This window comes from Loxodonta africana, chromosome 8 (assembly GCF_030014295.1).
Source record: "Loxodonta africana isolate mLoxAfr1 chromosome 8, mLoxAfr1.hap2, whole genome shotgun sequence".
NCBI classification, from domain to species: Eukaryota; Metazoa; Chordata; class Mammalia; order Proboscidea; family Elephantidae; genus Loxodonta; species Loxodonta africana.
In genome coordinates, this window is record NC_087349.1 from 68,254,866 (window position 1) to 68,280,386 (window position 25,521).

At 38.9% G+C, this 25,521-nt stretch overlaps 1 protein-coding gene across 3 annotated transcripts in view; it reads left to right on the forward strand.

The window, feature by feature from the left end:
* UMAD1 (UBAP1-MVB12-associated (UMA) domain containing 1) overlaps nt 1-25,521 on the forward strand; it is a 244,243-nt gene extending 218,722 nt beyond the window's left edge. Inside the window, exon 5 of one of the 3 annotated variants that reach the window (XM_064290007.1) lies at nt 1-25,521. In XM_064290007.1, the coding sequence (XP_064146077.1) occupies nt 1-49 (49 nt within the window). In that variant the 3' untranslated portion in view covers nt 50-25,521. The other 2 variants (XM_023544397.2, XM_064290008.1) reach the window with 2 other exon arrangements.

Genomic DNA, 25,521 nt, shown 5'->3' on the forward strand with positions numbered 1-25,521 from the left:
GATCCCATTCAGCAATACCACATCACATTTAATTGTCATGTCTCCTTAGGCTTCTCTCAGCCCTGACAGTTTCTCAGACTTCCTATTTTTGATGACCTTGACAGATTTGAGGAGTACTGGTGGCAGTCTGCTTCTGTAAAGATTACAGCCTTGGAAACTTTATGGGGCAATTCTACTCTGTCCTATAAGGACTCGACAAGAGTGAGTTCGGTTTTTTTGTTCGTCTGTTTTCATCTGATATTTTGTAGCATGTCCCTTAGCTGGAGTTTAATCTAATGTTTTCACATGGTTAGACTGGGGTTCTAGGTTTTTGGAAGAAGACCGCAAGGTAAAGTGCCCATCTGATTAAATCACACCAAGGGTATGTACTCTCAACATGGTATCACTGATGATGTTAACTTTGGTCAACTGGCCATGGTAGTTTTTGCCAGGTGTCTGCACAGGAAAGCTATCCTCCTACCCCTTTCCAGAGTCTACTCTTTGGAATCAAGTCGCTAGTCATAGACTACACTCAAGGGGTTGGGAATTAAACTCCACCTCCTTAAAAGAAGAGTGGCCATATAGATTATTTGAAATTGTTCTATATGAGAAATTTGTTTCTTCTCTCCAATTTATTTATTCAATTATTTTATTTATATCAGTATGGACTCATAGATACTTAATCATCTCTTTTTTTGATGTCTAAATCTGTGGTGACCAATATAAAAATTAATAAAGAAAATTTGGAACATTTTGCATGTTGCAAATGAATACCACCTTGATGCTGGATGTGACATTAATATATCCTGAAGTTGCCTCAGACATTTTTCTCCTTAACTTGCAGTAACTGTAACTGTATGCGCAATGGATCTTCACTGTCGGGCGGCAATGTGAATTGTACGTGGAGCCTCTTAGATCTTCTAATACCTTATTCCCAAAATGGTTGCATCTTACACATAATTTCATTCTTCATCAAGTGATGTGGGAATGAGGTTAGAATGTAATCCTTTTCCTCTTTAATGAACCAAAATAACTCATGATACAAAGAGTTCTTCTCTGCAATAAAGGAGACGTTTTTTCGTCATGGCAAAACAAACTTGTAGCTCCTCAAGTTTCTAAAGAGAGAAAGGTTTCATTGTCAAACTTTAAGAATTAGTTTTAAGAAGCAGTATAAGGAAATTTAGAGTCTTTTTTTTGAGGCAAGGGGAGTCCAAAGAAGTCAGTTTTACTCCTGATTAACCAGAATGACTGTATACTAAAATGTACGGTTGATCTTATCCAATTTCACTTGGGGGGAAAAAATCAAAGGAAAAAGCATTTTATTTTGTCCTTGAAAGAAACCTGAATATAGTTCTTTGTCAAGAATTTGCCCAGCCCCAATTTTCACCCCGACAAAGGAAATAAATTCCTTACAATCAAAGGTAAGGCAAAGGATAATTGCATCCAGAGCAACCCATCGGTAGGCTAACGCTGAGCCAGCCCCCACAGCAGCTTCTTAGTTACTTCCTAGACCAGAGAGGGAGTCAGACAATAGGCCATTTCAGAGGTCAGTTAAGGAGAGGGCCTGCGACTTAGGACTGCTGCCAGGGACCTACAATCCAGTGTCTGACATCTGGACTCTGCAGCTGCCAAGTCTGCCCCTTGTGTGGCCACAGGTGTTGACTATAACTCTGAGGTGCCTGGAAGAAGGAACAGGGTAATGCCAGGTTCATTATGTGTGTGGTTTTTATTTTAATTTTCCTTTTCAAAAGGTACATAATTTATTTTGTTTTAAAATTAATGTATTTCTGTATAATGACTAGGAACATTTGGGAGGCTGACAAAGAAAAAGCTTTTGTTCAAGAACAAGGGCAAAACAAAGCAGAGTTCTTATACCTACAGGGTACACTGTACCCTAACATGCTGTGTGTGACGTTGGTTGTTAGCTTAGTCATTTTAGCAGGCCTTTTCGCGACCAAAAAGAAAGAAATGAATGCCAAAAAAGCAAACGGGTAGTTGGTCTAAATAAAATCCTAAATATTCATCCTCTCCATTCTATCTCCTCCCTCATCCTTGTTTTAGGTCTTCACAGGAATTTGTGTTTATGGATATATAGTTTTGAGCCTAGAACAGACTGTATGTAGTCATCTATCTCACGATACCAGCTTTAGCCATCAATTAAAACAGCTTAAAACAAGAATAGCAACCCCTCCTCTTCCCCTTTCAGAAAAATTACCTCTTTATTTTTTGTGAGGAAAATCTAGAATTTTCTACCTCAGGTAGGTATTTGAATTTCCTGACCCTAAACATATGGGCAGCAGTAAAAGAAATAAAGATGATTAAGAGAAGAGAATGATACTTGTAAAATCTATAAAGGACCAATAGCCTCTGGAATTAAATATATATGTGTATGCTTCCATAATTAACATACAGTTCTCCCTTGTTTTGCCTGCTCTGTAGCCTGAAATTAGAAATAGAACTTAATGGAGGAGACAGGAACCTTAAAAATGCATCTTCTTATTGAATCTTTTCTAAGGAGAAATGCTTAAGCCCTTAGGCCAGTTTCTCTCCACCTTTTTCAACCAGTGAGCCCTACGATGTTTTTTGACTGTGTCTTCTATATATTTGACTAGCCAAGAAAATTTAGAGATGTTTTATTCTTTGCATTTTCTATTACAAAGACAATAGGTAAATTGAATATACTTCCAAAACTACAACCATCACCCCTTTTTCTTTAAGAATCTGTGCACTCTCACTGGTGTTCTACCAAATTCGTACTCAATCAGGATTTGTCGAATGGATGAGGAAATCAATGGAGGGAATCATTAAATTATAAATGGGATTTTCCAAAAGAAAAGGAATAGAATTTCAAAACTTTTGTGGTTTCTCTGACCTCCAATAAGAGTCCCCAAATTATCTTACTGTGTTTTCACAGCTGAAGATAATGCTTCGTTTACCAAGCCTCTACAAATTGTACCTTTTGTCCATTTTGGGAATGCCAAAATCCTTATCTCTACTGCTTTGAGGCAGTTATCACTGTTGTTGAATCCCAGTCTCTTAAAATTGGTTTCGTCCTTGATTTCTATAGCCCTACTTTTCTGGTTTTCCTTCCATCTCTGTGATCATTCTATCTTAGACTGTTGGGGACATCTTTTCCTCATTCCATCCCTAAAATGTTGGTGTTCCCCAGAATTCGATCTTTGGTTCAAATTCCATCTTTGGCTCACATCTCTTCTTTTTCTGTCTTCTCATTGCTTGATCGTATCCATTCCTTATCTACCACTGTTGACACCCAAATCTCTCTTCAGCACAGAGCTCTTTCCTAAGTCCTAGATCCATATACATAATTTGTTATCAAGAATCTCGTCTTGACTCTTCCTCTCAGTTTCTATTACAGGACATGGTAGTTATTATTTTTACTTGCTCCATACTCTTTCTCACCCCCTTCCTCTTCCTCTTTTCTTTGGGGAGCTCCTTCCTCATTCCATGTGGTTTGTGGGTGGGAACTGTCATAATTACTTGCTGCCATGACTGTAGCCCATGGGGATAGACACATAACCTGGTCTGGTCCAGTCAGCATCCCTTTATCAACTGATACACAGATGTTAGATATTTTGCTAGGCTTACTGCTGGCTGCCATCTTCTCCTCCATGTTTCAAAGTCCTGACCGTATCATTTGAAGCCCTAAATTTCCTAAATGAAAAATCTAGGAGTCTATCCATTCTTCATTTCTACTCAGCTCCATACTTAATTTACAATAACTTGTTTGGATCTTAAAGATTCATCTTTCAAATGTGTACTGTCTTCTCCATACCCGTTGCCACTGCCTCACTCCAGGTCTTTATAATTTCTCCTAAATGACCTTCCTGCAACCAGTTTTGCTTCCGTCCCATCTGTCTTCCACAATACAGCCAGAAGGAACTGTTTTAAAAAAATGCAAGGGCTCTCTTTCTGTTATCTTCTGGAGAATTGAAGCACTTAAGGCGAATGGGCCTCCTCACTTGCCTGCCCAGACTTCCTTCATGATATTCCTGCCCGTTTACTCTTTCTTTTTGCCCTAGTGAGCAGTTTTCTGCACTATTTAACATACCATATCTTCTGTCTACATTCTGTTGTCTTTGACTGGAATGCCCTGGCCTCCTTTCATCACCTGGCTAAATCCTATTAACAAGATATTGTACAGGTATCACCTCTTCTGAGACCTTTCCTTGTTCTCCTAAGCTGGGTTGGATGTCCTTCTTCTAAGTTCCTTTACTATCCTGTGCTTTCCTCTTGCAAGGGACTTGACCCACAGTATTGTAATTGTGAATGGATCTTTTTTTTTTTCATCATGATGAAATGTGTAACAAAACATCTACCATTTTTACATGTACAATTCAGTGACATAAATTACACTCGCCACATTATTCAACCATTATAATTTTTGTTTCCAAAGTTTTCACCACCCTTAACAGAAATTCAGTGCTCCTAAAGCAATAACCTCCTGTTTTCCCCTCCCATCCCACTCCTAGTAACCATTAATAACCTTTGGTCTCTATACCTTTGCCTATTATAGATATTTCATATAAGTGGGGTTATACAATATTTATCCTTCTGTGACTAACTTATTTCACTCAGTGTTTCAAGATTTATCCACGTTGTAGGATTTATCAGAACCTCACTTATCTTAATGGCTGAGTAATATTTCATTGTATGGCAGGGCCGAATTACCTAATAAGCAAGGTACCACTGGCTTAATTGTGTTTACGTACAAATCTATAGTAAACAATTTCACCTGGGTTGCACTACATCAAACACAGGTGAAATTGTTCACTACAGATTAGTAAATAAACACAATTAAGCCCGTGTGTACCTTGCTTATGTTAAGTCAGTGCATACCCTGCTTGATGGTTAATCCAACCCAGCCCTGGTGGCGTAGTGGTTAAGTGCTGCGGCTGCTAACCAAAGGGTTGGCAGTTCAAATCCGCCAGACACTCCTTGGAAACTCTATGGGGCAGTTCTACTCCGTCCTGTAGGGTTGCTATGAGTCGGAATCTACTCGAGGGCACTGGGTTTTTTTTGTATGCATATACCACGTTTTGTCTATCCATTCATCTGTTCATGGACACTTGGGTTTTTATAAATGGGTCTCAACCAGGGCTTGGACCAGTTCCTTCCAGTTTGAACCTCTGCTGAGAATTTGCATTTCTAACAAGTTTTCAGGTGATGCTGATACTGCTGGTTAGGGACCAATGCTGAGAACCACTAACAGAGCAGTGGCCCTCAAGTTTATTATACATCAGAGTCACCTGGGAGATCTTGTTAAAATGTAGATTCCGATTCAGTATATCTGGTGTGGAAATGGAGAGTCTCAGCAGGGGCTCACAGCTCTGGTCTTAACGTACACTTCCGTGCTTAGCATGATGCCTCACATATAGTGCGTGTGCAGTAAATGTTTGCTAAATGAATCACCATTGAACGAGGAAATACATGAGGTCCTTATCCCATCCACATTAGAATTTGCCCTTGAGTTTGTGTTGAAACCCTTTATGCAACCTTTGAGATTTCCTTACAAAAATAAGAAACATTTCCTTAATGCTCCCAAATATATTTTCTATGCTAAATAATTTCACCATTTTAATTTTTTGAAAGTAGAAATGTACATTTTGTTTAGTTACCCATATCATTACTAATACAACAAAATATTTTGTACTTATTTTAACTTTCTAGACAGTGCTGATTAAGTCTTTATATTAAATTTTGGGGATATAAGTTACTATGAATCTGTCCTTTGTAATTTGTGTTTTATTTTTTGGTTTTCCTTAATGTTCATAGAAAAGAAACTGTCTTCAGCCTTCTATTAAATCAACATTGATTAGTGCTAATTAAATTACATGGGCTCTTTTTTAAATCATGGATTTGTATAGATTTAAATATATACCATAAAATGGAATGTCTGATGTTTTAATGGACTGTGGCGTTTTGTTTTTATGTAACATTACCTTCCCAAAGGACTTGGAAATATTAACCCTTTTGGTGGTGGTCCAGACTCTTGAAGAATAAGCTCACTTTACTTTTGAGAAAAACAAATAATTATCTGAGGAAGGCAGACCATCATTTTGATTTGTCATGCAATCAAAACTAGTTCTAAAATATTCTTTAGTGCATTCATTTGGTAGCCAGTTTACTGTATGAATTCAATTTTCATATTCCTAAAATGGATTTAAATGATTTTGTATCTTTTTTTAAAAAAAATTAAAAAAAATTTTTTAATGGATTTAAATGATTTTGTATATTAGGCAATCTAATTTCTAGCCAATGTGGCTATTAATTATTGAAATCTCTAAAGTTCCCCATTTTCGCGGGTACTCTATTCCCCCTAGATATAAAAAAAAAAAGATATAAGGATGTGAATGTACATCATTTTCAACAAATGGACAAAACAAAAATAGCCAATATTTTTAAAATTTTATTTAGTCTATAAAAAGAGAAATCACTGTTAGATTGGTTAACAAATCTTGCATTTCTGTTGTCCAAATAACAACTTGCAAATACTTCATAACATCAAGAAGTAATAAAATCTTTCATTAGACAAGCTTTTTCATTCAGCAAAAATAGTCTTCAGAACTCAAATTGAAAGCAAGTTCTTAATCTTTATTACGTAACTTCCTATTCTTGATTAAAACATTATGTTAAATGAGTACCAGGGGTCAATAGTTTCTTTTTTTCTAATTGAAAGACTATCTGCTGAAACTATACCTATCTTAGGTTTACCACCTTAGTAATTTTAAGTGACTCTAAGTTTCCACACTTGGCAATGTACACCCATCAGAGAGCGATTGTAGGGATAAAACCTTCGTTATGCAAAGCAATTGTCTTCTGGGCCTAGGTTATTTCTATTCAGGTTTTCTAGTGTGTGTAGAGATACACTTGAGGCACTATTTCTTTTTTAATGTGGATTGTGATAAGGACTTCATTTCCCGGCACAGTCTATCACCACTCTAGAGGTCAGAGACCACTGTGCTTGCTGCTTTTGTTGTTCTGGAGGACAGCAGATGTGATATCCTTCGGCCTGGGCGTTCTTTGTTGTGCTTTTTAATACAAAGTGCCAGAAATGTACCTGGCACTTGACAAAACATAAAACACAAAAGACAAAGGCTCTATCCTTAGCACTTTTCATTCTAGAGTATAAAATAGCAGGTAAAAGTATCAGGTTGACTGCCTAAGACAGGTTTAATCATCATGAAATGTCAGGTAAGGGAATGAATTTAAATTCAAATCATGTAAGGAGGTGACCGGGAAGACAAGCAGTGGTTATTAGAAGAAACCCAAGAAAATTTGCCAGGAGCTGGTTAATTTATTTTAAAAAGATAAGTATAATATTTACCTTGACTAGAGTGCTTGTGATTTTACAGACAAAAAGACAAGAAATGAATGGGTAGGGGTAGGGGTGGCATAACAGGATTAAAAGTAACAGCACCTAGAAATAAAGCCATATTCTCTTGTGATGAGTCTGGAAATAGCGAGCTACTTAGTACCTGCATCTTTTTTGCTACCGCTCTAACTATTAGAGCTTTTTTTCCATTGGTGACTAGTCAGGCCAACCTTTTTGTTGCCTACCTGGCCCCTACCTCCCTTCTGGTGCCATGCCATTCCTCTGCTGGTGAGGCTTTTCCCTCTCGTGGTCTTCTGTTACACCTATACTCATTCTACCCACTGCTCGGTGCAGCTCAGTCTCTAGCTCCCACATGAATGTTCTCCAAGCATGGAGTTCACATAATATCTCAGAACTCTTATGGCATTCAGATTTTCACACTGTTACTTCACTTCCTCTCAGAGGCTATTCTGTGGTGAATTTTTTCTCTCAGTAAATTGTAAGATATATAGGGTAAGCTGATAGTTATTTTATGTTACAAAACAAATTGTACCCAGTAGTTGCTCAGCAAATACCTCGCTTCCAAACATTATTCCAGGTGTTGGCCCTTAAATGATTGACCATTCATACTTGTGGAAAAGGTCTTCACTTCCCAAGGAAGATTGTTATCACCACTATCATCAGAGGGTTATTACCCTCCTTAGCCCCCATCTTTCCCACTCCCTGTTGAAAATTATCTCCAACATATGTATTTTCCCCAACAGCCAATCCTTTCCCAGAGATATACCTCCCACCAGCTAAAAAGTTGCCCTACCGTGCTCCTCTACTAAGGACAGGCATTGTACTCCTCTCTGCCTACTCCCAGTCCGTGGAGGTAGCAGTTTGTTTTTCTCATTAAAAAGTGGCATTCTTCCTGGTACCAGCCACGACAATCACTATATAGACTTTGGTTTTGTACTCTCGTGAATGAAACACTAAGTGCAAAGGATGAAAGTGAATAATATTTACAAATGAATTTACAAAGTACCCAGCAGGAGGAGGAATTGATAAGGCAGGTGCCTGGTTCATTGATAACTTTGTAGAGATAACACAGTCCAGTCCTAGAGAAATTTCTGAAGCTCATAATTGAACTATTTCATCATCTCCAGAAATGTTGACTAAGCCACCTTTTCTTCTTTCTCATTTTCAACGGTTTAATCATGCATCACTTCAGCTTAGGTTTTAAGCGTGTTGTTTCTTGCATCCAAAACTCAACTGCCATCAAGTTGATTCTGACTCGCAGCAACCCTATAGGACAGAGTAGAACTGCCCCATAGGATTTTCAAGGCTGTAAATCTTTACAGAAGCAGTCTACCACATCTTTCTCCCACAGAGTGACCGGTGGGTTCAAACTGCTGACCTTTCAGGTAGCCGCTGAGCACTTTAAGCACTGCACCACCAGGGCTCCTTTTCTTGCATCGGGGGTGCCTAATAAATTCTGGATGGATAGGTGGATTCCTGGCTGGGTAAATAAATGAAAGTGGACTTGTTGTTCATCATACCTATAGAAAGCTGCAGACCATGAGAAAATTGTTTGCTTTGAACTGTATGGTAGATTCTTATTATAGTTTTATGCCAACCCATCCATATACTGCTTAAGTACCCCTTAGACCAAAAGACAATTGTCCAGGTGGGTGTGTTGGAATGGTATTTAGTGGTAGCCGTAGAGATTTTCACTTATATTTGATGAGCCCTTTCTAGATACCAAGTACTGTTCTAAGTGCTTAATGTATTTTATATTTTAAAACTCTGTCATTAACCTAATTTTAAATTGGTGTACATCAGTAATGCTTACAAATAGAGGTTTATTTTTTCAAACACAACAAGAAGTCTAGAATAAGAGTGTTACTGGTGGTGGTTCAGGGTCTTATCAATATTTAGGCCATCTTCTCTTTGAATTTCCTGGCTTTTCCTTAGTGATGTTGCATCCATGTTCAAGGGAAGAATAGAAGAAGGGGGTGACAACAGCTAACTCCTTTTCTTCTAACAGGAAAAAAACCCAAAAACTTTCCTCAAGCCGCTAATAAATTTCCACTTATATCTTACTGAGCAGAACTCTGCCTCATGGCAGATACAAGCCAAGGAAGGTGGGCAAAATGAGTATTTATCTTTTACAGTGTCTACCATAGAGGCAGCAAGGGAAATGGACAAGGGAATGTCTGTTAAGGAATTTGGCACAATGAAAAAATGAGGAACAGAGAGATTACATCAGAGGTTTTCAACCTTGGCAGTTGGCATTTTGAACCAGATAATTCTTTGTTGTGGGGCTGTCCTGTGCATTGTAGAATGGTTAGCAGCATCCCTGGTCAGTACTTACTATCTCCCACCATCTACCCCCCTTCCCCAGTTGTGACAATATGAAATGTCTCCAGACATTTTATCACCCCTTGTTGAAAACCACTGGGTTAGATGGCTTAACTGAATCCTCATAGCTAAGTGATAGAGCTGAGGTTTGAACCCAGGACTTCTGACTTAGAGCTTTTCCTCTTACTAGGTGTCTTAGTCATGGTTCTCTAGAGAAACAGAACCAGTGACTGACACACACACACACACACACACACACACACACACACGGAGCCCTAGTGGCACAACAGTTAAGCACTCGGCTGACAACCAAAAGGTTGGTGTTTCGAACCCACCCAGTAGCTTCATGGGAGAAAGACCTGGCAAACTGCTTCTGTAAAGATTGCAGCCTAGAAAACCACGTGGGTCAGTTCTGCTCTGTCACATGGGGTCACCATGTGTCCAAATTGACTCAACAGCACCTAACAACAACATATATATGTGATTGTGAGGGCTGGCAAATCCAAAATCCATAGGTCAGGGAGGCAATCCAAAATGTTGCCATAGTGAGACTCTGAATAACATCCTTCTTACAAGAATGACCTGAGGAAAAAAAAGTGAATTGGATATAGGTGACAACTTTGGAACCCTGAGTATCAAAGGCAAGGCTGAAGTGCCAGGTAAAAGGACAGACTGTACAAAAACAGCAGACCTAGAGAATTATGGATTGTCAGCAACCTGCCAGCTGAAGCCGCACAGCACAGCCATATTGAGACAAAGCAAACAGCGTTCCCACCTATAGCCCCCATCACCTGGTGCAGCCAAGTGATGCACCCACGTCCAGAGCCAGGCAGGAGTGCTTCCTGCCCTGTGAAAGTTAAGTACACTCACCTCACCCACTACACACCCCTGAACCCCTGTGTTGGAGGCCCATGGGGCTCCCCCCCACCTACCTCATCCAGCTCCCCCACACTCGATCACGGTCCAGTGGCATCCACCACTACCCCACCCCCTGAGCCAGGGACCCATGGACTGGTGGCACCTGCCCCTTTGCTCAGCCACTCAGGGTGGGGACCCGTGGACTGGTGGTGTCCGCATCTCCACCTGGCTACCAGCACTGGGGGCCTGCAGAATGGCAGCACCCACTTCTCCACTTGGCCGCCAGGGCCTGGGGACTGGAGGCACCCTCTCTCCCGCCCAGCCAACTGTGCAGGGGTCCAAGGACCAGTGGTGATCACTGCTACGCCCAGCCACCTGACCAGGGGCCCACAAACCAGCAACACTCACTGTTCTACCTAGCCACCTGCAGTGGGGGCTCACAGACCAGTGACGCCTCCTACTCCCTCCAGCCACCTGTGCCGGGGCCCAAGTACCAGCAGCATACCTTCCTCCACTTTGCACTCGAGCGGATAGGGTCACTCTCTCCTACTGGGTACCCATGGACTGATGGCAGCCCCCCTCCTTTGTCCCCACACTGCCCCCCAGCCCCCACAACTGGAGGCTTCTGTCTGCTGTAACCCCCGCTGTGTAGCCCTGCCTGCCCGGGACCTTGAAAAAAAAAAATTCCAACAAAAAATTATATATCCAGGAAAACCGTCTCTCAAATACAATGGTGACATTAGGACATTCCCAGATAAACAGAAATTAAGGGAATTTGTAAAAAACCAGACCAACATTGGGAAACCCTGGTGGCATAGTGGTTAAGTGCTACTACGAGTGCTAACCAAAAGGTTGGCAGTTCAAATTCACCAGGAGCTCATTGGAAATTCTATGGGGCAGTTCTACTCTGTCCTATAGGGTTGCTGTGAGTCAGACCTTACAAGAAATATTAAAGGGAGTCCTTTGGACAGAGAACCAACAACATCAGACAACAACCTGAGATTAGGACACAGGACAGCATCAGCCAGATACCAAGCCAAATAAAATATTCTCAAAAGCTAAAAGACTGAAAACAGGGAACCAGAGACATCAATCTGTAAATGGCAACAGCATCAAAATAAGGAAATCAAGGTAATATGAAGAAATAAGACTGCTTTATACTTAGGAAGATAAAGGTAGATTTCAAGGTAACCACAAAGAAAGTTAATGAACCTACTCATCAAAATAAAAAAGAAGAAAAACACAAAGACTCAGTAAACTCAAAATCAACAATGAAAGAAATGAAAAAAGAACTCATCACAGAAAATTGAGCAGAACAACAAAACTATCAACACCACAAAAAAAAAGCACAACAAAATGACAGCAGTAAACTCATACCTGTTGATAATCACAATGAATTTAAATGGCTTAAATGTACCAGAAAAGAGACAGAGAGTAGCAGAATAGATTAAAAAAACGTGACTGGAAGAGATCCATATTTATGCCTATTCCCAAGAAAGGTGATCCAACTGAATGTGGAAATTATAGAACAATATCATTACTATCACACACAAGCAAAATTTTGCTGAAGATCATTCAAAAATGGCTGCAGCAGTATATCAACAGGGAACTGCCAGAAATTCAGGCCAGTTTCAGAAGCGGACATGGAACCAGGAATATCATTGCTGATGTCAGATGGATCCTGGCTGAAAGTAGAGAATACCAGAAGGATGTTTACCTTTGCTTTATTGACTATGCAAAGACATTCAACTGTGTGGATCATAACACATTATGGATAATGTTGCAAAGAATGGGAATTCCAGAACACTTTATTGTGCTCATGAGGAACCTTTACATAGATCAAGAGGCAGTTGTTCAGACAGAACAAGGGGATACTGATTGGTTTAAAGTCAGGAAAGGTGTGCGTCAGGGTTGTATTCTTTCATCATACCTATTTAGTCTGTATGCTGAGCAAATAATATGAGAAGCTGGACTAGATGAAGAAGAATGGGGCATCAGAATTGGAAGAAGACTCATTAACAACCTGCGTTATGCAGATGACACAACCTTGCTTGCTGAAAGTGAAGAGGACTTGAAGCACTTGCTAATGAAGATCAAAGACCACAGCCTGCAGTATGGATTGCACCTCAACATAAAGAAAACAAAAATCCTTACAACTGGACCAATGAGCAACATCATGATAAATGGAGAAAAGACTGAAGTTGTCAAGGATTTCTTTTTACTTGGATCCACAATCAACAGTCATGGAAGCAGCAGTCAAGAAATCAAGAGATGCATTGTGTTGGTTAAATCTGCTGCAAAGGACCTCTTTAAAGTGTTGAAGAGCAAAGATGTCACCTTGAAGACTAAGGTGCGCCTGACCCAAGCCCTGGTATTTTCAATCACATCATGCATGTGAAAGCTGGACAATGAATAAGGAAGACCGAAGAAGGGTGGACCCCTTTGAATTGTGGTGTTGGCAAAGAATATTGAATATACCATGGACTGCCAAAAGACCAAAGTTTTTTTTTTTTTGCCAAAAGAACGAACAAGTCTGTTTTGGAAGAAGTACAACGAGAATGCTCCTTAGAAGCAAGGATGGCAAGACCGTGTCTTACATACTTTGGACATGTTGTCAGGAGGGATCAGTCACTGGAGAAGGACATCATGCTTGGCAGAGTACAGGGTCAGCGGAAAAGAGGAAGACCCTCAACGAGGTGGATTGACACAGTGGCTACAACAGTGAGCTCAAGCATAACAATGATTGTAGGGACGGCTCAGGACCGGGCAGTGTTTTGTTCTGTTGTGCATAGGGTTGTTAAGAGTTGGAACCGACTCAACGGCAGCTAACAACAACAACAACAACCCATCAATGTGCTGTCTGTAAGAGACACCTTAGTCACAAAGACATAAACTAAAATTCAAAGGATGGGAAAAAAAAAAATCAAGCAAACAATAACCAAAAAAGAGCAGGAGTGGCAATGTTAAGCTCTCACAAAATAGAGTTTAAGGTAAAATCCATCATAAATGACAAGGAAGGACATTATATAATGATTAAAGGGTCAGTCCACCAAGAGGACACAACCATAATAAATATATACATACCCAATGACAGGGCTTCAAAATACAAAAAGTAAACTCTAACACCATTGAAAAGAGAAACAGTTCCATGTTAACAGTAGGAGACTTTAACACATCACTCTCAGTGAAAGACAGAACAGCTAGAAAGAAACTCAACAAAGATACAGAAGACCTAAGTGCCACAATCAACCAACTTGACCTCGCAGACATATAAAGATCACACCACTCAAAAACAGTAAAGTATATGTTCTTTCTCAATGCATATGGATCATTCTCCAGAACAGACCATGTTAGACCTTAAATCTTCTCAATAAAATCCAAAACATTGAAATAATACAAAGCATTTTCTCTGATCACAATGCTATAAGAGTAGAAATTAATAACAGGAAGAACAAGGGAAAAAATACATGGAAACTGAATAACACCTTGCTTTAAAAACCACTAGGTAATAGAAGAAGTTAAAGATGAAATTAAAAACTCCTAGAATCCAACAAGAATGAAAATACAACATACCAAAACCTTTGGGACCCAGCAAAAGCAGTGCTAAGAGGTCAACTTATAGCAATAAAAGCACACATTGAAAAAGAAGAGAGGGCCAAAATCAAAACATTAACCTTACAACTCAAACAAATAGAAAGAGAGCAGCAAAAGAAGCCCACATTCACCAGAAGAAAGGAAATTATAAATATTAGAGCAGAAATAAATGAAACAGAGAACAGAAAAACAATAGAAAGACTCACCAAGATCAGAAACTGGTTCTTTGAAAGGGTCATTAAAATTGACAAACCATTGGGCAAATTGACAAAAGAAAAGTAGAAGAAGCAAATAACCCAAATAAGAAATGACATGGGTGACATTACAACAGAACCAACTGAAATAAAAAGGATAACAGAATACTATGAAAAACTATACTCCAACAAATTTGAAAACCTAGAGAAAATGGACAAATTTCTAGAAACACACTACCTACCTAAACTAACACAAGCTGAGGTTAGAAAAACTGAACAGACCCCTAGCAAAAGAGGAGATTGAAGAAGTACTTAGGAAAAAAAAAAAAAAAAGTTCGCAACAACAAAAAAAGCCCTTGCCCAAATGGCTTCACTGGAGATTTCTACCAAACATTCAAAGAAGATCTCACACAAGACTACCCAAACTATTTCAGAGCGTAGAAAAAGAAGGAATATTTCTGAATCCATTCTATGAAGCCAGCATAACTGTGATACCAAAGCCAGGCAAAGACAACACAAAAAAAGAAAATTACAGACCAATATCCCTCATGAATATAGAAACAAAAATTCTCAACAAAATTCTAGCCAATAGAATTCAACAGCATATCAAAAAAAATTATACATCATGACCAGGTATGCAAGGATAGTTCAACATTAGAAAATCAATCACCATAATCTACCACATAAATAAAACAAAAAATCACACAATCATCTCAATTGACAAAAAGCATTTGATAAAGTTCAACACCCATTCCTGCTAAAAACTGTCAGCAAAATAGGAATAGAAAGGAAGTTCTTCAACATAATAAAAGGCATTTATACAAAACCAACAGCCAACATTATTATCAATGGAGAAAGATTGAAAGTATTCCCCTTGAGAACGGGAACCAGGCAAGGATGCCCGTTATTCAGCATTGTGCTGGAAGGCCTATCTAGAGTAATAAGGCAAGAAACGGAAATGAAGAGCATTTAAATTGGTAAGGAGGAACTAAAACTATCCCTATTTGCAGATGATATGATCTTAAACATAGAAAATCCCAAAGATTGCACAAGAAAGCTACTGAAACTAATAGAAGAATTCAGCAAAGTAGCAGGATACAAGATCAACAAACAAAAATCAGGTGAATTCTTCCAAACCAACAAAAAGAACTTTGAGAAGGAAATCAGGAAAACAATATTATTTACAATAGCCCCCAAAAGATAAAATACTTAGGAATAAATCTAATCATGATGTAAAAGACCTAGAAAACTGCAAAACACTACTGCAAGAAACCAAAAGAGGCCTACATAAATGGAAAAACATACCATGCTCATAGATAGGAAGACTTAACATTGTGAAATGTCCATGCTACCCAAAACAATCTATAGATACAATGCAATTCTGATCCAAATCCCAATAGCATTCTTTAACAAGATGGAAAAACAAATCACCAACTTTTATGGAAAGGAAAGAGGCCCTGGATATATAAAGCATTGTCGAAGAAGAAGAAAAAAGTAGGAGGCCTCACATTCCCTGATCTCAGAACCTACTATAAAGCCACAGTAGTCAAAACAGCCTGGTACTAGTACCATGACAGATGCAGAAACCAATGGAACAAAATTGAGAACCCAAACATAAATCCATCCACCTATGGACAACTGATCTTTGACAAAAGGCCAAAGTCCATTATATGGGGCACAGACAGTATGTTTAACAAATGGTGCTGGCAAAACTGGATGTCTCCCTGTAGAAAAATGAAACAGGACTCATACCTCACACCATACACAAAAACTAAGTTAAAATGGATCAAAGACCTAAATATAAAACCTAAAACTATAAAGATCATGGAAGAAAAAATAAGGACAATACTAGGGTCCCTAATATATGGCATAAATAGAATATCAAACAAAACTAAAAATAAACAGAAAATGAACTTGATAAATGGGACCTTCTAAAAATTAAACATTTAATGCTCATCAAAAGACTTATTAAAAAGAGAACCTACAGACGGGGAAAAAATTTTGATTATGACATACTGACAAGGGTCTAATCTCTAATATTTATAGAAAACTTCAACGCCTCAACAACAAAAAGACAAACAATCTGCTTAAACAGACACTTCACCAAAGACGACATTCAGGCAGCTAACAAACACATGAAGAAATGCTCAAGATCATTAGCGTTAAAGACATGCAAATGAAAGCTGCAATGAGATACCATCTCTCCCTGACAATTATGGCACTAATCAAAAAAAAGAAAAAAATCCAGAAAATAACAAATGTTAGTGATGTTGTGGGGAGATTGGAACTCTTATACACTGTGGATGGGAACATAAACTGGTGCAACCAAAATGGAAAATGGTATGGCGCTTCCTTAAAAAGCTGGAAATAGAAATACCATATCACTTAGCAAACCCACTCCTAGGTATATACCCTAAAGAAATAAGAGCCATGACACAAATAGATGTGTGCATATCCATGTTCATTGTAGCATTATTCACAATAGCAAAAAATGGAAATAACCTAAGTGCCCATCAACGGATGAGTGGATAAACTACTGTGGTACCTACGCACAATGGAATACTATGCAATGATAAAGAATAATGATGAATCTGTGAAACATCTCACAACATAGGTGAATTTGGAGGGTATTATGGTGAGTAAAGTAAGTCAAACACAAAAAGAAAAATATTGTATGAGACCACTATTATAAAAACCCAAGAAAAGTTTTACACACAGAAAAAAACAATCTTTGATGGTTATGAGAGAGAGGAGGGGAAATCACTAACTAGATAGTAAGTAAGTTAACTTTGGTGAAGGGAAAGACAACACACAATATAGGGGAAGTCGGCACAACTTGACCAAGGTAAAGCCACAGAAGCTTCCTAGACACATCCAAACACCCTGAAGGACCGAGCTACTAGGGCTGAGGGCTGGGGACCATGGTCTCAGGGGATATCTAGTTCAATTGGCATACCATAGTTTATAAAGAAAATGTTCTACATTTTACTTTGGTGAGTACCATTCTGGGGTCTTAAAAGCTTGCAAGCAGCCATCTAAGATGCAATGATTGGCCTCTTCCCATCTGGAGCAAAGGAGAGTGAAGAAAACCAAAGACTTAAGGGAACAATTAGTTCAAAAGACTAATGGACTACATGAACCACAGCTTACAAGACCCTGAGACCAGAAGAACTAGATGGTGCCTGGCTAGTACTACTAATCACTCTGACCAGGATCACAACAGAGGGTCCCAGACAGGGCCAGAGAAAAATGTATAACAAAAAATCAAATTCACAAAAAAAAAACCAGACTACTGGTCTGACAGAGAGTGAGAAACCCCCAAGAATGTAGCCTTAAGACACCCTTCTGACCTGAAACTGAAGCCATTCTCAAGGAGCGCCTTTCAGCTACACAAGACAGGCCCATAAAATAAACAGTAACATCTGAGAGGAACATGTTCCTTAGAACAATCAAGTATACCAAATCGAAAGGACAACATTTGCCCAAAAGCAAAGATGAGAAGGCACAAAGGGGTAGAAATCTGGACCAAAGGAAATGGGTAACCCAGGGCGGAAATGGGGAGAGTGCTGACATATTGTGGGGAATGCAACCAATGTCATGGAACACTTTATGTACAAACTATAGAATGGGAAACGAATCTGTTCTGTCAACTTTCACCTAAAGCACAATTAAAAACTAAAAAAAAAAATCCATAGGTTAGGTGGCAGGCTAGAGACTTCTGCGGTCTTGAAGCCCAAGATCTGTAGGTTAGGCAAGGAAAGAGTGCAGAGTGGAGAGAGACAGCAAGTTCTGCCACAATATCTATTTATAGTCCAGAGGCAGAACATACCCTAAGATCACTTTTCAACTGATTGATTGATTATATTATATTACATTATGAAGGTTATTACATTATATTGCATTGTGGCACAGCAACTAGGCTAGTATTTGGCCAAACCACTGGGAACCATGTTGTTGCTGGTGCGGTCAAGTCAGTTCCAACTCACAGAGATCCTATAGGGCAGAGTAGAACTGCCTCATAGAGTTTCCAAGGAGAAGCTGGTGGACTTGAACTCCCAACCTCTTTGGTTACCAGCTGAGCTCTTAACCACTATGCCACCAGGTCTCCATAAAAAAAAAAAAAAATAGCCTACCGAAATTGACATATAGAATTAGGCATCACACCAGTCTTTCTTCTGACCAGCCTGTGCCATTGAATAAATGGCCTTGTTGTTAACAGGAGGAACTAACTTTGCATAGAATGAGTGAATGAGGCATCCATGAAATGCTGATGCCAGGTATCTACATGCTTTTCCTGAGTCCTCATTATTTATTCCTAACAATTTTCAGTTTAGAAGGAACAGGGGTATATGCTCAAAGAGGAGGGTTCAAGTAGCTGTAAACCAGCGTTCTCAACAGGGTAAATTGGTTCTTGGGAGATGAAAAATATCATCTTCAAAGCTCAACTCTACCCAACAAATCTTAACCCTTAGTGTTTAATTTCTCTCATAGGGTAGAATTTAAGTTAAATTAATTTTTGCTCCCTAAGGGGACAAACGAAACCCTGGTGGTGTAGTGGTTAAGTGCTACGGCTGCGCACCAAAGGCTCGGCTATTCAAATCCGCTAGGCACTCCTTGGAAACTCTGTGGGGCATTCTACTCTGTCCTGTAGGGTCACTATGAGTCAGAATCAACTCAACGGCACTGGGTTTGGTTTGGTTTTGGTTAAAGGGACAAAAAAAAAAAAAAAAAGTTGAGAACTACTGCTGTAGCCTAAGGAACTAGGTGGAATAAGGAGTATGTTTCAGAAGGTGAGAAATGTTTCCTAAAATTAGATGATGTAGGATGTCTAGAAGGTGAATGAAAAATGAATTTTAGGAGTTCTTCCGGATGTTTTCATTAGATGCATCCCTTCAGCTATTGTTCCAGTCACTTGTCATCCCAGCTAATTCACTTTTATGTTTCTCTGCTCATAGGTGGAATACGTTTTCTGTCTGTTTATATCAGTTCATTAGTTTCACTGGAATATGCCTTTCCAAAAAGTGAATTTCCCATCTCTTCTTCATGTCTACATTATTCAAAGAGGCATACTTTGTAAGGTTTTCTTTAAGAAATTAAAGTGTCTAGAAGAACATTCATAGTATTTAAATGTCTTTGGCTCAACACCTGAATACTTGCAACATAGAGTAATTAAGTAAATACAATGAGGCAAACAAGTTTAGGAGCCGTAAAATTCAGTAGATCTTGGTGTCATTTCTTGACTTTGGACAAACTATATAACCTCATGGAGCCTCGGTTTTCTTATTTTGGGGGATAACGTTTACTTTATAACGTTGAGATGAGAATTAAACTAAGTATTATACGTCAACTGCACAGCAAAGAGCGTACCACATAGTAAGTGGTCAATGTGTGGCAGCTATCAGCAAAAGTGTCTGTAGTAAGACTATTAGTAAATAATATTAGTAAAGCAATCCTGTTCTGATCTAGAACAGGAGTGTGAGAATTGATTGGTCCAAATCAAAGTGATCAAAATATTCCTAATCAGTCAGTGGTTTTGGGCTCAGGAGAGTAGGTTTGACTGTATGTGTTCTGAACCAAACTGTGCTTCTTGCCAAACACAAAGACAAGGGGCCTAAAGCCCATCTAGGAGAGAGACAGCACTGGACGCTGTCTCCCTGATATTCTCCCCTCAGGCTAGTGCTGGCCACTACTTCCGGCAAATCACTTAATATCTGTTTATCAACATCTACGTTTAACAAGGTGGTGCAGTGGTTAAGAGCTTGGCTGCCAACCAAAAGTTCAGCAGCTCAAATCCACCAGCCGCTCCGTGGAAACCCTATGGGGCAACTCTTCTCTGTCCTACAGGGTCGCTGTGAGTCGGAACTAACGGGGCGGCACCTAACAACATCATCTAACAAATTGGGAAAATAAAATGTCTTTCCTCATGAGATTGGGGATATTGAAATGAATTCATTCATTTATGCCTATTCCATGCAAGCCAGAATAAGACACAGTCCCTACCCACAAAGGGTTTACATCCAGGTCTATTTAATCCACCAGCCATAAAGTCTTTCTTTTTTAAACCTTTTGCTTTGTACTTAGCACACAGTAAACACTGAAAGAAATAGCAATTATTTGTTTTTATTCTCCAAAATGTATCTGTTTAAAATGTGCCTTTAAAATGTAAAGCTGATTGATGACCTTAAAAAAAGCCGAGTTCCCATTGTTGCCTCGGTATCTTGAAGTGGGTAGTTTGAATGAAGAACTAGCTGTGCTCCTGGGTACAAGATTATTTATTGATTTCAGGTAAGAAAGTGTTCAGAGAATTACCTGCTTTTCATAGTGGATCAGGTAGGTATGGATACTAGATCAGTTTTGAGAATAACTGTTGTGTTTTAATTTTTAAATCTCTTATCTAAAAATAACTTTATTATTTAGTTAGGATTTCTTCTTTGAGTTACTAAAGCTGTAGTTGGGGTTTGAGGGGAGGGAATACGTAATTCTTTCCGGATCCTTTTCTTCTGACGCTTTTTTCAGCTGTTAAATTATATGTGTGATATTAACATTAAGGAGATAGAAGAAATTAATCCATAGCTTTGTTGTATATTTATGGCTTCATCTGGCTGTGAAGCAAATGGTTCATGGAATGTAGCAGTCACTTTTATCTTGATGGCACTAATTTAAAATCACCATAACAACTACTTTATTTGCTAGAAAAGCACATATTCTACACTAAATTTTGGCCTAGGGAGCTGCTATTAATTCAAATATGTGAAGAATCACAGAATAATCTTATAGAATGTTCATAGCTCAGCCTGGGTTTTGTCTTTCTGACACTGTACTTGATTCCTTAAAGAATTCCCTCTTGCTTAGAGGTAGTTGGTACAAATTCCACCACTATTTGACGCGAAATTGTTGCTGCTCACAACTATTTAACTTGGAAATCTTCTGGCTGTCATCTCAAAACCATAGTTAATTATGTACATTCCTCTCTTCTGCAACATCATTTTCCTTAAAATCAACTAAATTCACCTCTCCTCCCTTTCCCTTATTTTCTTAAATCATACATGAGCTTTTTTCTTTTTAATGTAGGTAGGACTGGAATTGTCTAACTATAAAGTTGAAAGCACAAAGTCATGAACTCCTGGGCTAAGCCTTTCCCCAAAACCCAGAAAACCCAGTGCCATCGAGTCGATTCTATAGGACAGAGTAGAACTGCCCCATAGAGTCCGAGGAGCGCCTGGTGGATTCCAACTGCCGACCCTTTGGTTAGCAGCCGTGGCACTTAACCACTACACCATGAGGGTTTCCAAGGCTCTCCGAGTAACAGTAAATCACCCTTTTGGCTCTTTCTGCATACCCTAAAAAAAAAATTTAATAGCTCAACTCTCATCTTCCATCCTTTATAGGAAATTTAATTTTTGGGTTCTTGGCCTTCACATGTTTGTGTTCAAGTATTCCTTTTACTTTGGAATTTCTCACTCTTTTTTTTTTTTTCCTCTTTCCACCTTATCCCCTTTATTCTAAGGCAGAGAGGGACTGGAGATGAAGTGTATTAAGGAGGAAAAACTAAAAAAAGAAAAAAAATTTAACCCCAAACTCAAATTCCCTGGATTAAAGTAGGTTCCTTTAGACCCTGGGATGAAACTCTCCATCTAAATTTTTCCATCCCTTTGGTTCCTTTCAGGAAGGTTCTAAGGTGCCTAACAATGATCTTTGCTGGCTTTCAATTTTAACAGGTGAAGAAACCTATTCGCCATACCAAAAATCAAGATCCATTTGGTTTCCTAAAGTCACTACTCCCTAGTGTAACCTAAAACGTAAAGAAAGAGAAAACCCAGAAAGGTGATACTAAACCCAATCCAAAAAGAGTTTCGCTGTCACTTCTGAAATCTCTCCAGCTTCACCATATCTGCTCTTCATTCAGTTTGCCTTATATTTAAGGACTCATCTCTTTCCTCAGAGCCTAGTTTAAAAACAAAACGAAAGCTCATTTATTAAGTAGAAATATGAGATGTTTTCTCCACCCTTTACTGCTCTGCTTAGGGTACATTTTTTCCACCAGAGTAATTTAATATCTGACTAATATCTTAAACAGTTCATTTTAAAGACATTAAAAACCTATCCCAGTAAAGAAATGACAGTGAAAGTCCCCAAAGCGTTGCTGCTTGGAAAGTCACCTAAGAGTTTAGTGCTGAGGAAGTTGACGTTGAATATTTGGCCCTTTGGAATGTGCTCCTGTCGACAGGCTGCCCCATGTGTGGAGTTGGCAGAGGGAGTGGGACAGGCATTGGATGCTTCTCCAGCCACCCAGAATGAAGTCCTTCATTAGGAATGGTGGGGAGTGGTGACAGGAGGAAGCTGAAACTGTGGCTGATTTCATGCTCCTCCGACTTGCCTCTTGTACCCTTAGCAAGATCCAGAGATGCTCTGGCAGGGGTGGGAGACAGCTGGATAGATTAGGAAGGGCCTTTTGTCCCTGCCATTCTCTAAGAGACCTGATTTGGGGTGACAGATGCAAAGGGACAGGCAGGACTGCAGATAGGATCAGAATGATCTTAATATTCTGAAGCTTATTCTTGGTTAACAAGCTTTCGGTTTAATTGTTTGAAATTTTTTTAGGTAGAACTAGGTGGGTTTTCATCCTTTGGATGTTTTGAGGAGAGCTTTCTCCCTACCAATGAAACACTTAACTTTTTTTTTTTTTTTAATTGAGCTTTAGGTGAAAGTTTACAGCTCAAGTTAAGGTCTCATTCAAAAACTCATACACAGTGTTTTGTGACATTGGTTGCAATCCCCACCATCTGACAGTATGCTCCCCTTTTCCATCCTGGGTTCCCTGTGTCCATTTGTCCAGTTCCTGTCCCTATCTGCCTTTTTGTCCTGCTTTTGGACAGGAGCTGCTTATTTGGTCTTGTATATTTGATTGAACTAAGAAGCATATTCCTGAAGTGTGTTGTTTTTTGTTTTATAGGCCTGCCAAATCTTTGTCTGAAAAGTGGACTTCAAGAATGGTTTCAGTTCTGGGTTAAGAGAGTCCAGAGGCCATAATTTTGGGGGTTCCTTTTTTTTTTTTTTTCCGTCTCTGTCAGACTAATAAGTCTGGTCTTTTTATGAAAACACTTAACTTTCATTTTAATTGTTGTTGTTATTGGGTGCTGTCAAGTCGATTCCGACTCATAGTGACCGCATGTGACAAAGTAGAACTACCCAATAGGGTTTCTTTGGGTGTAATCTTTACTAAAGCAGATTGCCAGGTCTTTCTCTCATGGGGCTACTGGGTAGATTCAAACCTCCAACCTTCGGTTAGCACCAGAGCCATTAACCATTAATACTGAATGCTTTTGTCTCATTTACTTTTCTTTAAAAAAAGATTTAATCAAGAATGTCTACAAGAAAATCATAGGAAACATCAAAAAATCTCTCAAAAGCTGTTTTTGGGTGTGTGTGTGCTGTTAGAAACAACTACGTGATTTTTTTTTTACTCATTCTGAAAAAAAAAAATTTGTGAGCAAGGATGATGTGGAAAACTTCAGCATTAAAAATAATATTCTAAGTAATCCAAAAGGGAAATTAATTTTTACTTTGAAGGTGTTCACTAGCGCAAACACAAAAATAATGAGTAAACTGGCTCTCCTGAGAGAATGCCAACTGTCGCCTGCTGCTTCCCCCTGGGCTCCAGGTGTAACAAGCCTCTCTTCCTACCCTAACTTCTGACTGTGTCAGGAGACTTTTAAGAAGGCTGTCTCTTCTAGCAATTAGAAACAATCCAGTGCCTTATTAGACACCGACTTCTCCCACTGTTTAGTCACTTGTAATTGGCTGGTTTCCATAATAAGTGAAACTGGCATTGCACCTAAAAAAAGGTAATACAAGCAACTTAATGTACGAAGAATGTTTAAGTTGATGGTAGTGCGTTTTACAGCACATGTGATGGCGTCTCCATTCACACCCAGACCCCAGACACAGAGACCAGTCCCCTTGGGGAGGGGTTTGTTGGAAATTTCAGATCTCACCCAGGGGCTATGGATTATATCAATAAGTTAATTTTTAAACTTTTTATCAGATTTGACAGTACTGTGAGAGAGTTAAATAATTTAAATTTACCTTTTATAGTGTTCCATGTTATTACATGAAAGTTTGCTAGACAACCCATTAAATCTAGGATGTTACTGAAAAATTGGCAGTTGACTCCGGGAATGCCATTTTACATACTTGGCTTGTTGAAAACACCTTTTGTGTCAGACTTCAACACTCCCTCCCCAAATTGACTTATGTTAGTGTCTTCTACATTTCAGGGTGATACAGGGCTCTGCCACTCCCCTCCACAGCTCAGCCCTCACCCACGGGAATTTGGAAAAAGCTTCACCTGTTAGTGTTTGTCAAGAGTGGTAGCAGATGTTGCTGTGAACAATCTTATCAATACAGATTTCTAATTCACAGTTCCCCCAAAAGAAAATGACTACGCATAACTGTATTCAAACTAGTGTCATGTTTGACTAAAATAATACCTGGTTTTGAGAAGTGGACTCTACATCTCTTGGGGGGATGAGGGTGGAGAATCAAAAGCTGAACAGAAAGGAAAGTCAAAAGAGGAAAAACATGTAAGGACATCATCTCACCTTGAATGTTAAGATGGAAAAAAGGATCAAGAAGTTACTGAAATGCTGCTGAAAAATTTCCTGAGGGGAAAAAAATACTGAAAACTAAAAGGAATGTATCTAAAAAGAACTTTAACAAACGTACCTCTCCATAGTCCACCAAATAAAGAAGATTATGCAATGAAGTTTAGGATATTAGGCCAATTATTTTAACTTTAAAAATACATTACCAAACAAAGCTAATAAAATAGAAATTATCTGATAGGATTTAAGAAATTCGAAGGTTGCTTCTAGCAGCTGTCCACAGCTTTGTTGAGATGCTAGTATTTATTTCAGGGGCTGTATTGCTAATTACTTCTCTCAGGCTCTCTAAGTTGTTAATTTTGTGCTATATGTTAATCACTGTGCATTTTGACAGATTTCCTAGAGGACTGTTGATGAATACTGCCCACAAGGGATCTCACTTTTTCTCTTACATTAGCATATTCATTTAGTTTATCATTTTAACCTATGAGTTAACTCAATGAAGAGATTATGTAAAAGGCTACTAGAGACATTGTATATACCTAATCCAGGTCATTATCATCTTTACCAGAAAACATTTGCTTTGTGCATAAACCAAAAAAAAAAAAAAAACCAA